The 13,627-nt window shown below is 43.1% G+C and overlaps 2 protein-coding genes across 2 annotated transcripts; both read left to right on the plus strand.

Annotated features, from left to right (window-relative positions):
- Positions 1-922: 922 nt before the first annotated feature.
- Positions 923-5,266, plus strand: tmed10 (transmembrane p24 trafficking protein 10). The gene is made up of 5 exons (XM_054761721.1): positions 923-1,167; positions 1,922-2,042; positions 2,166-2,239; positions 3,938-4,064; positions 4,140-5,266. The coding sequence occupies exons 1-5, from the start codon at positions 991-993 to the stop codon at positions 4,259-4,261; spliced, it is 621 nt and encodes a 206-aa protein (XP_054617696.1). The 5' UTR covers positions 923-990; the 3' UTR covers positions 4,262-5,266.
- A 428-nt stretch (positions 5,267-5,694) lies between these two features.
- Positions 5,695-10,375, plus strand: eif2b2 (eukaryotic translation initiation factor 2B, subunit 2 beta). The gene is made up of 9 exons (XM_054762109.1): positions 5,695-5,974; positions 6,103-6,223; positions 6,400-6,551; positions 6,612-6,775; positions 7,781-7,876; positions 7,945-8,082; positions 8,151-8,217; positions 8,290-10,031; positions 10,255-10,375. Exons 1-8 carry the CDS (start codon positions 5,803-5,805, stop codon positions 8,445-8,447), a joined length of 1,068 nt encoding a protein of 355 aa, XP_054618084.1. The 5' UTR covers positions 5,695-5,802; the 3' UTR covers positions 8,448-10,031; positions 10,255-10,375.
- The last annotated feature ends 3,252 nt before the right edge of the window (positions 10,376-13,627 follow it).

A 13,627-nucleotide genomic window follows, 5' to 3' on the forward strand; every position in this document is an offset into this window, starting at 1 on the left:
CCTCCTAAACCTCAGGCAGGAAGCTCTGCGACGGGGGTGTCCAAACTTTTTTTCAGCGAGGGCCACAGGGTGAAAGATGAAAGGATGCGACTTTGCCACTTTGATATTTTGTAAAGCAAGCATGCTAGCAAGTTATATCCTGAATATTTCAAGAAAAAACTGCATCCCAGCTTTGTGGCATCGGAGAAAAAGCCTGTTATTAGTATCAACTTTGTTTTGTTTTTTTCAAATTTCTTTTCGTAAATTATAACTTTATTCTCACAAATTACAATTTTATTTAGTTTTGTTCTGTTTCTCAGAGTATTATGTCTCAATTTTTTTATATATATATTTCAACTCTGTGCTAATAAAATGACATTTTTCCTCAAAATATTACGAGGTTATTCTTATAAAATAACTTTTTTTCATGTTAGAATGACTTTCTTCTCTTTTTTTCCATCCACATCATTCTGGCACACACTTATTTCAGTAAAAAAGTGAGAAATGTTGCTGCATGCTCTGAATGGGCAAAAATATCGCCATCTGGCGGACAAATATGCAGATTTAAAACTGAAGGCAAGTTCAAATTTAAACAGCATAAAAGATTGGATTCGTTTATTTAAATGTTGAATAAAAGCAGCATTTTCAATGGGTTCATTTTTGTCGTTAGTGAGGAAGAAGCCTTGGTTTTTGTGTTATGTGGCCGCTAAAATGTACAGTAGTAAAATTGTATATCTGCTGGCAAATTTCGTATTCATGGAACACATCAAAATGGGTAGAAAATAAAACCAAATGTTCACACAATCTCTTTAGGTTACATGTACAGTACGCAGAAATACAGAAAATGTAACATGAAATGTGGCGAAGTGTGACGTGTAGTGCAGTTTCTCTTCCAAGCCAGAAGTGGCGCTGCAGCCATGAAGAAAGCGGTTGTCAGTGTAGAGGAAGACTTTGTTAAGCTGGCTCGTTGGCACAGGCTGGTTGGCTGAGAGGCAAAGCGACAGAGTAGCAATGGCTCGGCTGTCGGCGTTACTTCTGTTACCGGTTCTCATTGAATCGGCGTTTTCCATCTCTTTCTTTTTACCCGTCAACTCGAGGAAGTGTTTACGGGAAGAGATCCACAAAGACGTGCTCGTCACGGGAGAGTACGAGATAAGCGAGCAGCCGAGCACCAAAACGAACCTGAAGGTGAGCGAAAGAGCCGCCGCTACTAGTAGTAGTAGTAGTAGTAGTAGTAGCAGCAGCTACAAGTCAACCCCAACCACCTGGGCACCTCAGGCTTCAGTGTTGTATCTAATATACCACAGTAGTCTTCTGAAAGTAAAAGGGAAAAGAGGCGATAAGGAAAATTGAAAGTGCGGCTAGCTTGTCGCTAACTCAGGCCCCAAACTACGACTTCCTGGTTTAATACGATAATAAGTATTAGCTAACTGGCGTAAACCACTACTGTACACTTTACAGCACCATCCTAACATTTTCAAATGTCGTTTCATGCACATATCATTTGTAGGATCTTTTATTGTACGTCAAACAATGTCAAAGGCATTTTTTGGGCTGTGTACACGTCAGTCTTACGATACCCTCAAATGGCAGCTGCTAGCTAGCTAGTGACGTTAGCACGCTAGCCACCTAGCTAGATACACGTCAACATGAAGCAAACACCTCTTTAGGGGCTATGTAGTAAAAGTACATTCTATTGCTGCATTGCCATGAATGCCGTACTCCCATATATTGTACAAACTACAAATAGTCTATGGGAAAAGAACAGACGCGTGTTTGTAGCCGCATGCACATACAGGTATTCGTTGAAAGGGCCATATGTGCTACATTAACTCTCAGGTATTCAAGTGTCGGTAAAGAATACATTGAGTTTGGCGATTTCCCAATCAGTGCTGCACTTTCATGCTCTATGTAACATTTCTCTTTTGTTTGGATGCTGTAGATCACAGATTCCTCAAGCCACACACTCTACTCCAAGGAAGATGCAACCAAAGGGAAGTTTGCATTCACCACAGAGGACTACGACATGTTTGAGGTGTGCTTTGAGAGCAAATCCCCCATGGGTAAGTGTCCAGTGATGGATCAAGTGCCCTGTGCTTTTTCACCACCTCATTGCTTATTTCTGCACCACAAAGTAACAATTGTAGCAACATGTAGCCAATAAAATCTTTGTTGCTCTTAAACAGGAACTGGGAGAGTGCCAGACCAATTGGTCAACCTGGACATGAAGCACGGTGTGGAGGCCAAAAACTACGAAGAGGTAAGAGTTCTCGGCCTTACTGTTTCGAACAAGCACCTGGCTTTTCAACTAAACACTTACTGAGCTACATGGTCATAACCACTGACTTGTTTAGTACCGATACACAGTAGACCCCTGCCTATTTGCGGCTCAGCATTCACTCTCCTGCATATTTATGGATTTATTTTCTGTGCTTTAATTGTAAGTTGTTGTTTTTTATGGGAACCTGAATAGAAAGTGTTTTTAATGGCGCTATCTGCAGGGGAAAAGGGGCTGCAGCTGTGAGTCCAGCAGAGCCTCACTAGTCAATTCACTCAGTATTTTCCAGCAGGAAGATGCTTTGACAAGATATGATGTTGTCTCTGCATGTTTTGTAAAGACAATACTGCATGCCTGTAATTGTTCATGTGTAAAACAGAATATAAGCTGCGTTGAATAACTGTGAGAGGCATATTATGTAGGGCTTTTTATCTGTGCATCCATTATTTTTTTCACCCTTCTTGGAATATCACCCCTGTAAGTCTCTGATCTATTACACTGATATTTGGCACAATGCTGACGGTACAGCTCTTATTTTAGCCACAAAACGTTGCAACACTTGATAAGTACACCCACAGTGATAACGCTGAGAATCAGATATAACTTCCCACACATGGCGCACCAACATGACGTGTGCCTGTTCTCGGCAAGTGTGCGCAATTCTGTGGGTTTGCAGTGAGCGCTTGTGGGGGCGTCTCTGCTGCGTAAGGAGCTGAAGTGACCCATTCAGCGAGCCATTCGTGGCTTTCTTTTAACCAATCAATTAGGGCCATTTACCACCAATTACAGTGGGTCGCCAACCACCGGGAGCTCGGCCACGCCAAGGAAAACCTGGAGCAACCATAAGTTAAAGGAAAAAAATAATTGAAAAATAGTTTAGTGAATACGTCATGTCAAATTGCACACATTGGAGTCGAAGCTGGGCGCTCTGCGTCACAGCAGTTGCAAAAAAATTTAAAATAAGATTTTGACGCTTCCATGCTAATGGACCAAAGCACTTATGTGTTTGTTGCGTTTCGTTTTAAAATGAACTATACAGAATTTGATGTTCTTTGGAGAGTAGCAGGATTAGAAGTTTTGCAGGAAAAGATTGGCTACAGCTGGTACAGACCCTCAGCATACCCCCAATGACGCTTTAACACACGATTTGACTCAAGAAATACCTCAGGTTCAAACATAACCTTGACATTTATTTACATGAACCTGAAAGCCATTTCCTGTTGCTGCATAGAAAAGTGTAAGACTGACACCTGCTGGACAAACGTGTAATGGCTGGCACATGTTTGCGTGTCTGCAAGTTGTCTGACTAGCGTCTGTCTCTCAAATCCAATACTTTGGACAGTCTTCTTCAATATGTATACGATATAGACCGTGTACTTAGGTCCTGGGGGTGCGAGTTTTCCCAAATCCATCACTGTCATTGCACACTTACTGGAAATGACCGTCTTCTCTCCTTTTTAATTGTGTTGCAATCACCCTGGAGTTGTCCCTCCCCTTGCCACCATCTTGCCCCGTAACCAAGATGATGATTGAGGGTGGTTAGGTGCCTTTGCTGCACACTCGCCATTTGGGGTGTCTTGAGTGCTGACGGCGTGCTGCATTTTGCACAACTACTCACTTGTGCACTCAAAACACTTGCAAGTATGGAATTGCTGCCGAGTGTTTTTGCTGCTCCTTCAGATTGCCAAGGTGGAGAAGCTGAAGCCTCTGGAGGTGGAATTGAGGAGACTAGAGGACCTGTCTGAGTCCATCGTCAGTGACTTTGCTTACATGAAGAAAAGAGAGGAGGAGATGAGGGACACCAATGGTGAGCTTAAAGTCATTATAGCTTTAAAATGTATTGAAAATCTAACACATAATCCCAATGGTTTCCCCCTTATAGAGTCCACCAACACACGCGTGCTGTACTTCAGCATCTTCTCCATGTGCTGCCTCATCGGGCTGGCCACGTGGCAGGTCTTTTACCTGCGCCGCTTCTTCAAGGCAAAGAAGCTGATCGAGTAGAGATCATCCTCCAGCTCCTTTTGTTTTGTTTTTTTTGGGGGGGGGGCTCGGCCAACATCCATTCTGCTTGGACGGCAAGTTTTAGCGGGGGGGGGCTCAAATTAATTGTTGTTTTTTTTCCCACATGGTTGTCCAGTTGTGGAAAGGAGACAAACACATGCAAATATTGGCCTGCTTGTTTTGTGGTTTGAAACATGAGTAAAGCACTGCGTGGGGACAAATGTACTGTGAGACGCGTCATAGTACGTCACCTACGTCACCTTTCCGTCTGCACTCTTCTGTTCCAGCTTTCCAAGTCAGAGCTTGTTCCTTCTGTCATGTTTGTTGGCAAGCTCCCGTTGAATGGATGTGCCATGAGAATGTCTTTCGCCCTCCTGTTGATAAACACTTTGTTCGCCAGGTCCTTGGTGCCCCTTTTTATCAAGTGAAGGCTATATGAACTTGTGGTTTGTTGTTACTTCTTTGGCAACCACTATACTTCTGTGATAAGTCGCTTCATCTTTGCATTTAGCCGTGTTACACTCTTTACTTTGTTTTTTTCATACTGTAAATGGCCCCTTGTCACATCTACACTTTATCTTTTTTTTTGACTTGGGTCACTGCTCATGTAGATTATTTTTCTGTTTTCAAAACACCCCATGAGTGAGTCATTCATCAAGTCATCTTTTGCATTTAACAGCTAGGTAAAGTGGCCCGACCAACCTAAATGTTAAACACTGGTAAATGAAATCTCTTCCCAATTACAGTAGTTGCAGATCCATCCAATGTATTGGTTTATTTTCTCTCTCCTTAGGAGGCTTGGTTAGATGGAAATCTGTCATGAAGCAGGCAAAAAATGGTATTCTGGTAAAGGTTAATGATTAAGGCGTCTGTCAGTTATCTTTTTAACAGTGAACCTGTGCCTTGTGCACTATCATTTTTATTTTGTTGACAGAAATTTTGTAAACTTGTGTTGGGCTTTTATTCAATAAAATATTGGATGGATTTACATAAATATGGTGAAAATTGTGTCAAAATTATTTTATTTATATAAACATATATATATCGGTGTTGTACACAATTATTACTCCACAGCACAGGAATATTAACGTATATTGTAGACTAACATAAATCTAAAAAGGGCTTTTAGTTTAAAAGATAGTGTTAATGCTAGTTTCATTTAAACTATCGTCGACCCCCCCCCCCCCCCCAAAAAAAAAAAAAAAATCGTGTAGGATATTACACCTTGATGGATTACTTGCCACGAAAGACAAGCTTTCTAATCACGAGTTAATAAATACAAATAAAAAGTTATTTAAGTTTTCAGACTCGATGTATAATTAATAGTATTTCTTGATCGCCTAAACCGAAACGTTACTTGCTGCCTGACAAGATGACGCAACCGTTAGTGACATTTCAGCCAATCAGCAGCAGTCTCAGGCACCGTCACCCGGTGGTACTCGCTAACCACTTCCTGTTTGAAATGGCCGACTTGTCGCTAAACTAGAAACCCACGCGTTAACTTCATTTGTTGTTTATTGTGGTTCATATTTAATCTAAGAATGCCGGGAGGCGATAGAGAAACGGACCTGACGGAGAGAGTCGAGGCCTTTTTGTCCGACCTGAAGCGAGGGGGCAGCGGGATAGGACCTCTGCGGGGCTCGGCGGAGACAGCCCGGGAAACGACATCCTTGCTCCGCAGAATCACATCCCAGGCTCGGTGGAGTAGTGCAGGTCCGGTCAGATATAAATATATGTCTTTATGCGTTTGTTAGCGCCTAGTTTGATGTATTGTATAGTTGAAAAATGTATAACGTACGTGGCAGAGAGCAAGTGAGAACATGTAATTAATAACGATTCAGGTGATCTAATGGAAATCATCCGGAAGGAGGGGAGGAGAATGGCTGATGCCCAACCGTCAGAGACCACCGTTGGGAACATGATCAGACGTGTGCTGAAGATAATCAGAGAGGAGTATGCAAGGTGACTGCTTTGGACCCCTTGTCATTTTGTTGGAAGCGTGTTGTCCAAAATGTAGCCTTCATGCTGGAATTTGCTCTTCGTAAGCCCGACTGGGAACACGCCGTTTTGTGTGTCTGAAGTTGTAATGCTAATGAGTTGTTTTGAGTATGACCCATACTTTTCCTTTTCTGTCGCAGGTCTCGAGGGAGCAGCGAGGAGACGGACCAGCAGGAATCCCTCCACAAGCTGCTGACGTCTGGGGGTCTCAGCGAGGAGAATTTCAGGCAGCATTTTGCTCCTCTCAAAGCTAACGTCATCGAAGCCATCAATGAGTTGCTTACAGAGCTGGGTGAGTGGTTTCCCCGCCTCCTCGGCAACATCCATCTTTTAACGACGCCGTGTATTCCAGAGGGAACCACCGACAACATCGCCATGCAGGCTCTGGAGCACATCCACTCCAACGAGGTCATTATGACCATCGGACGCTCTCGCACCGTGGAGGCCTTCCTGGAAGACGCCGCCCGCAAGCGCAAGTTCCACGTCATCGTTGCAGAGTGTGCACCTTTTTGTCAGGTGAGGTGCACTTACGATATGGACATGAATATAAAACCACCCTGAATATAAAGCCTAGGTCACAACCGGTCATACGGGCTCCTATGGCCGGTCCACATGTAAGAAACGCACAGAGGGCGTGCATGTGACGTGCTGATTTTCGAGCCGTAACCTGGCCGCAGAGGCTCTTTGTCATGTCAAACAAACTCTACGGGCACTTGCTTTTTTTGTTTTTTTTTTAGGTTGCAACACGCACTTTGTACGTGTTCGTACGGCCGACGTGTGTCTCTCATACGTGTGTCGTGCGCCACATGTGCACTCCACGTATGTCATCAGTGCGGCCAACGCATGTTGAGATATTTCGCACGGACTCCATGTGTGTCGAGTAAATCGGTCGTGCGTTGCCCGTACTGCACTCATCATTTATAAATATTGTCGTCCCCTGCCACTTGCGCTTCAAATTTTGCGGGTTCACTCTGTTGTGTTTTTTCATAAATATATGAATTAATAAATCATGCCGTTTCGTGGTTGAATACGGCCTCTTAAGTCAATAAAAGTTAAAAAATATGCATATTTGAGCATATTTTACGTATGTTTTTGCCTAAATGAAGCACCTTTTCAAGCATAAGAATGGCAGAAGATGCATTCAAAGACGCTGCGACGATATGTAGCATTGTACACCGGTCACCAGGTGTCTGTAATGTTTGGTGAGACACACAAGCACCAGACCTGATTGCCGGAACACAAAAGCATTATGCACACACAACAGCACAGTCATATCATTTATTGCATGCCCCGCGCACCGCCTTCGTAATGAGAGTCAGGCGTGCTAACCGCCAAGCAAAAAGACGCCCAGCAGCAGATCTTAAGGAAGTGAGGTCTACTAACATACGCCCGCACAGCCACACTGGCTGGTATCCGATATATAAAATTCTGTGATTTTTGACCTGTTATTGACATATGATGTAATTTGAATATACTATATATATCTTAGTTCAAGACGATCATGTATTGTGTGTTCACCAGGGGCACGAGATGGCGACCAGTCTGTCAAAAGCTGGCATTGAGACGACGGTAATTGCAGACGCTGCCATATTTGCGGTCATGTCTCGTGTGAACAAGGTAATGCAACGCAACAGGAGAGTGATGCCGGAGCCAGGAACGCAACCCGTGTGTCTCTTTTGTGTCAGGTGATCATCGGGACACAGACGGTTCTTGCCAACGGAGGCCTCAGGGCCGTCAACGGGACTCACACGCTTGCCCTGGCTGCTAAGCACCATTCCACGCCGCTCATTGTTTGCGCTCCGATGTTCAAGCTCTCGCCTCAGGTAGGAAGATGCATTATTTTGCACAGTTTGAATGTTCGGAAGGATATTAATCAGCCATTTTGTCCTAGTTTCCGAATGAGGAGGACACCTTCCATAAGTTTGTCTCTCCTCACGAGGTGCTTCCATTTACTGAAGGTAAACGCTTCTCCTTCTTTTCAAATCCAAGCCTTTGGTATTCTGCCTCACAGTAAACCGTCTGTCTTGTAGGCGAGATCCTCTCCAAGGTGAATGCGCACTGTCCCGTCTTTGACTACGTCCCACCTGAGCTCATCACGCTATTCATCTCCAATATTGGCGGACATGCGCCGTCCTACATCTACAGACTCATGAGCGAACTCTACCACCCCGAAGATCACGAACTGTAAACAATGGAAGTGAAAAGAATACATAGATCGTAAATACTTGACCTTACTTGCGTGTTTTATTTAGCAAGGCTTGCTAAATGTCTGATTGGATTGAACACCGTGTCACAAAAATTAAATAAAAAATACACTTCTTAAACATCCATGAAACACCTAAATCTTAAATGTATACAAATGTAAAAATGCATGCAAAATGTTGAGTTCATAATTCATTTTATGCTTTACTCAAGTGCTCATCTTCCGTGTGGAAAAGTTGTCTTTGCGCTTCGTTCCAGTCTTAAATTACTGGATCATTTAGACAAGCATGTACAACATTTCCATGTGTTTCTCTGGAATAATGTTAACAAATGCAAAAATGTGATGATTACACAACCACGAAACAAAAAATACAGAAGAAAATCAAATTCTGAAAAATTCACACTACTTCCTGGAAATACATAAAGTAGATTTTTACAAAAACCGTCTCTCCTATAAACAAATAATTCTTCACAATCCCTCAATTGAATTTGTCTTGTTTTTGAGGTGTCTGTAGTTGCAGGAGTTGTCCAGATGAAGGTGCTGTTGTGCAACGTTCATGTCAGAACCAAAGTCGAAGTCTTAAATTATCAAAAATTATATACGAGTGTGTTTGTTATTAAGTAGTTAATTTTAAGGGAGACTTTAATTGTTGTTTTTAATAACTTTGAGCAGAACCCTGAAAGTATGCAATTTGGATGTGGATCTAGAGGCGTTCCTCGCAAAGCCACCACAACTTCTAAGACTATTGTATGTACAAGTATGTATAGTACTTTATTAATCCCACAGCAGGGAAATTCACTTGTTACAGCAGCAAGCAAGATACGCAAGTAAAGAATACATAGTGACTACAACATGGTTCAGGTGGTGCAGGTGTTGTAGAGCCTGATATGAATGGTATGAAGGACCTGCGGAACCTCTCTTTCTTATACCGTGGGTGCAACAGTCTGCTGCTAAGGGAACCCACAGTGTCATGTAGGGGGTGAGAGGTGTTGTCCATGTGGATGTCAGCTTAGCCAACATCCTTCTCTCACTTCTCTCATTGATACTAATATACTATTATAACTGAATCACCTTTTCCCACATTACTTTTACCCTGGAAAAAAAGTGCAAAATAATGATCTTTGAATGTATGAAATGGACCAACAAGTGTTTTCCTAACATGCCTGACATTCCAAGTTGACGTGCCACTGGGCTGCGTAGCACCGCCCCTTCCACCAAGTCAACAACACCAACCACCGTCGATTTCGGCCGGACTAGCACGGGGCTAGCCTGCTAACGATGATTCGCTACGTTTCTTGACAACATTCGGTGACATTTTGCCTCCCCCGTCGACGGCGGGTGTTGATATCCAGCCAGCGCCGAGCTACACGGCCCACCAGAGCGGAAACATCGCAGTCGTTTTTGCCGCAGCTGGAAGCAGCTCGAGCGGCTAACATCTTCGCGCGACAGTGCTAGTTAGTTTAGCTCGCTAGCTTGGTAGCTTGATGGATGGATGACAGTCGGCTGGTTTGGCCTTTTAACAACATTTATTTCTTCACTCCAGGAAACAATGACTCCACTTTGACATTGGTAAGTAGAATTACTGTCATCCACTTTAAATGCCAACATGTTATTTCGTTCGTTAATTTAATTGCTTCTGGACGTCGGGTTAACTCCACCATAGCTGTTCACAGCCACGCCTGAGCCATTTAAATCTCGTGTTTACGTCACTATCTTTTTCTCATTATAGTGTCCCTTGTCCGAAAATAACACAGCAAAGTAATTAAATGTCATTTATTTGTGTGTGTTTCAGAGAGGACTGAGGCCCAGTTGGTTCAGTGTAACCACAGTTCATCTCAGGCAAAAAGTGGTTCCATCCAGGATTTGTTTACTGCTGATGCAAGTCTAATTTGGACCTGTCACTATGATGCCAGTAGGTGTACATTGTTATTCCCCTTGTACCGCTGTCTTGTGGTATTATGGTATTTTTTTTATACATTGACGGTGGTTACATTTGCATTATTCAACATGTCCAAAAGTTTTGTTCATGCACTGATGAAGAAAAGAAAAAATAAGTTATAATAATAAATGAATTTAAAAAAAGGCTGGAGTAAACTTTTTGACAAACAGTTCATCAATTGTGGCGATTTAAATGCGCCGTCAGCCTTTGAAGTTGACCTACGTTTTAAGGTTGACATTACAATAGTGCTCATTTGGACATCATTGTACGTCCTTACTTGTAGCAGTGGCTTGGCTACGTCAATAGTGTTGTTGTCCCTGCTGTTATTTTTGCAGAGAACATAATACCTGAATGGAAGCCCTTTTTTAGGCACTGCTTTGTTCGGACCTCCATTGTTACCCTCGCCCCTACAGGTGTAAGTGGGGTGGGTTAGGTTTCCCTGTTGTTATTATCTCTGCTAAAGGTTATGTTTTTGTCTTTCATTTGATGTACGGTAAAACCTCTACGGCCAAACACGCTTCCGCTTTGGTAGCGTTTTTGCTTCTTCTTTTTTCATGCAAGTGTAAAAAGAAGTTAACCGCAGTTGCAATGAGGGAAATTACTGCATGTGCCTGTTGAGGCGAGTCGCGTCACATAAAGGCGCCAGTGTAATTAGTTTTTTTTCTTTTATAATAAGTATGCATGGGCCGGTTACACGGTACACCTCGGTTTGAAGAAGTCACAGTTTCAACACCGCTAAAACAGTCTGTCTTACCGTCTTACGGTGTGAGAGGAAGAAGAGGTCCAGCGCGGCCACTATGTGGAAATACTTTTTCATGTCCTGTGTTATCTCTCACAGTTGGAGCTGGGCATCCATGTGCTGAAACCACAGGCCTGAGATGTGTTGCCAAAAGTCGGGCAACTTAACCGTCGCGGCATACGTAGCCAGCAGTGACGTTAGCGGCCTCGTGTGCCCTCGTAGGGTTTTGCATCCTGAAGTGTGAGGACTTTGTGTGTATTTCACGTGGCTTTGCAGCTATCCAACTAATGTGTAAGCACATTACACTATTCAAGTGCATTTTCCACGTGCTAACGTGGATATCATAACCTAATATGTCTTGTTTAATCGCTTGTAGTGTAAACAAACACGTTGCAGCTTAAAACATATAATAAATGAGAAAATACACTAATATAGCATTAGCAAGTAAAAACATTGTACTCACTTGAAAGATTCCTTCAAAGGGATGCACGCTTAGAAGATTTACTCCATTTACAAGAGGTATCCGTGTATAAGCATGCGCAGTAGCGCTATGTGGCGGAACTCCATGAAGGCACACGTGTCATCATTCCACCGCTATGGCCGCGCCGTTGCCATCGTTGTCGGTCAACATATTACTCGAGTCGAGGGTCACCGAGTGTGGGGATGCGGTTCAGAACGAGACAGGAGCCGAGGATTAAGTGTTATAAAGCGTTTACTCTCTGCTGAACAACAAGCAACAACCACTTAGCAACAGTTCCTAACAACAATCACATGACCCGGAAACGGAAGTGAAACTTGCTGACGCACACAGGTTCATAAAAAGTCAGCAAATACACGATCCAGCAATTCCGCAACACTTGGACTAGTTGTGACCTGCACGTTCACTACCTGCTCTGAAATGATAACGTAACATTACAAGGTTTTTAGAGTTATTATTCATGTTGTGACCTTTTATGAGGCACTGATTGAGCCAGCGATTGAATTTATTTGCATTTTGCTTTTTTTTTTGTAAGAAAATATTGATGGTCTTGTGACATGAGGCGCTGGATTAGCCACCCGAGACTGCATTAAGAACTGCATTTATTCATTTATTTTATTACATATGTTCCACTTCCATCGTCCATCCATTCGTTTTCTATGCCGCTTATCCTAATTAGGGTGGTGGGGGTATGCTGGAGCCTGTTCCAGCTGACTCAGGGCGAGAGGCGGGGTACACCCAACTGTAAATCCAGGTTCCTGGTGGACTATTTCACAGCGTGTCCCTGCTGGACGGTTGGTCCCTGTGGCAGCACCAGGCTATCAGAGTCAAAGAGTCAGTGGAGCAGATAGCAGAGCGAGGCCTGCGTTGCACGACGCTGGCTTCTTCTACGTGATCCCAGCAGCCAATGAGGCGAGGGCACACATCCACGCAGTGGCTGAGTGGAGCCGTGCTCTGTTGTGAAGGGCAACTTGGGAGCCGAGTAGATTGTCAAGTGGCGTTAATCTCAGTGGCGGAAGCTGGCTGCAAAGTGATTTACAGCCATGGCGGGGAGAAAAATGCTGCGTCTTGTCTTGAATGTGAAATGTGTGCAAGTATGCTCGTCTGTGTCATCAAATTTGACATATTTAATGTTCATGCCTGCTGGATCCGCCTCCTTTTTTCTTTGAATTATTCATTTGACTTCCTCTCTGCCAGCCTTTAAAGCGTATTAGTCATCTCTCCATCTAAGGGACACCTGCCGTCTTTACATGCTGGATTTTATATCTCATGGAGTCTTTCTGCTTGCTATGAAGAAGATGAAATGAATCACTAATTAGATCGTCAGCGTCATTTTCCCCAGAACAAATCATGTAAATTGATGTAACCTAATGTTCTAGAGGCAAACAGTCGCCATCATAAACCCTTTTAAGCTTTAGCCTTTGAACGTTCTAAATGGCCGTACAGTGTAAGAAGTCAACCACTGTCGGTTTTTCTTGTTAATTCGTTGTAAAACCAAAGCAATTCTTCCCATGGGAAATCATTTAAATCCAATTCCATCCATCCATCCATTTTCTATGCCGCTTCTCCTCTTAACGTCCAAAAACACGACGAAAAATGAAATTTTACATAGAATAATTCTAGTTGTACACGCAGAAAACAATGCAAAGTAATTATAAATGACGAACGGATGGGACTTGTTGATGCGGACTTCCCGTACATCCTGCCGAGATGGAATTCAGTAGTGTTTGTCACTTTCTTTATCAAATTGCTGGCACTCGCAACTTTGTTTGGCCCCATGGCGGGTTATTTAGCAGTCACACTCAATAATAATAATTTTTAAAGAGTCAGCAAAGACCTGTTCTGCTTTGTTTGGGCAGAATTGTTAAATTGTTACCAAATCTGATACAAGAGTATGAAAAGGAGGCAACATTTTTTGCAAAAATTTGAGACGAAAACCCAATCCGAGGTTAGAATGCACATGAATTTGTTATAACTGCTCTTTAAACACTGAGTGTCTTTTTTGTTTT

Source organism: Dunckerocampus dactyliophorus, chromosome 19, assembly GCF_027744805.1.
Source record: "Dunckerocampus dactyliophorus isolate RoL2022-P2 chromosome 19, RoL_Ddac_1.1, whole genome shotgun sequence".
In the NCBI taxonomy this organism is placed as follows: domain Eukaryota; kingdom Metazoa; phylum Chordata; class Actinopteri; order Syngnathiformes; family Syngnathidae; genus Dunckerocampus; species Dunckerocampus dactyliophorus.

Coding starts and splice junctions, on each gene's coding strand:
- tmed10 (XM_054761721.1), top strand. CDS start 991: ATGGCTCGGCTGTCGGCGTTACTTCTGTTACCGGTTCTCATTGAATCG. Junction 1,168..1,921: donor GCACCAAAACGAACCTGAAG/GTGAGCGAAAGA, acceptor TGGATGCTGTAG/ATCACAGATTCCTCAAGCCA. Junction 2,240..3,937: donor AGGCCAAAAACTACGAAGAG/GTAAGAGTTCTC, acceptor CTGCTCCTTCAG/ATTGCCAAGGTGGAGAAGCT.
- eif2b2 (XM_054762109.1), top strand. CDS start 5,803: ATGCCGGGAGGCGATAGAGAAACGGACCTGACGGAGAGAGTCGAGGCC. Junction 6,552..6,611: donor TGAGTTGCTTACAGAGCTGG/GTGAGTGGTTTC, acceptor CGTGTATTCCAG/AGGGAACCACCGACAACATC. Junction 6,776..7,780: donor AGTGTGCACCTTTTTGTCAG/GTGAGGTGCACT, acceptor TGTGTTCACCAG/GGGCACGAGATGGCGACCAG.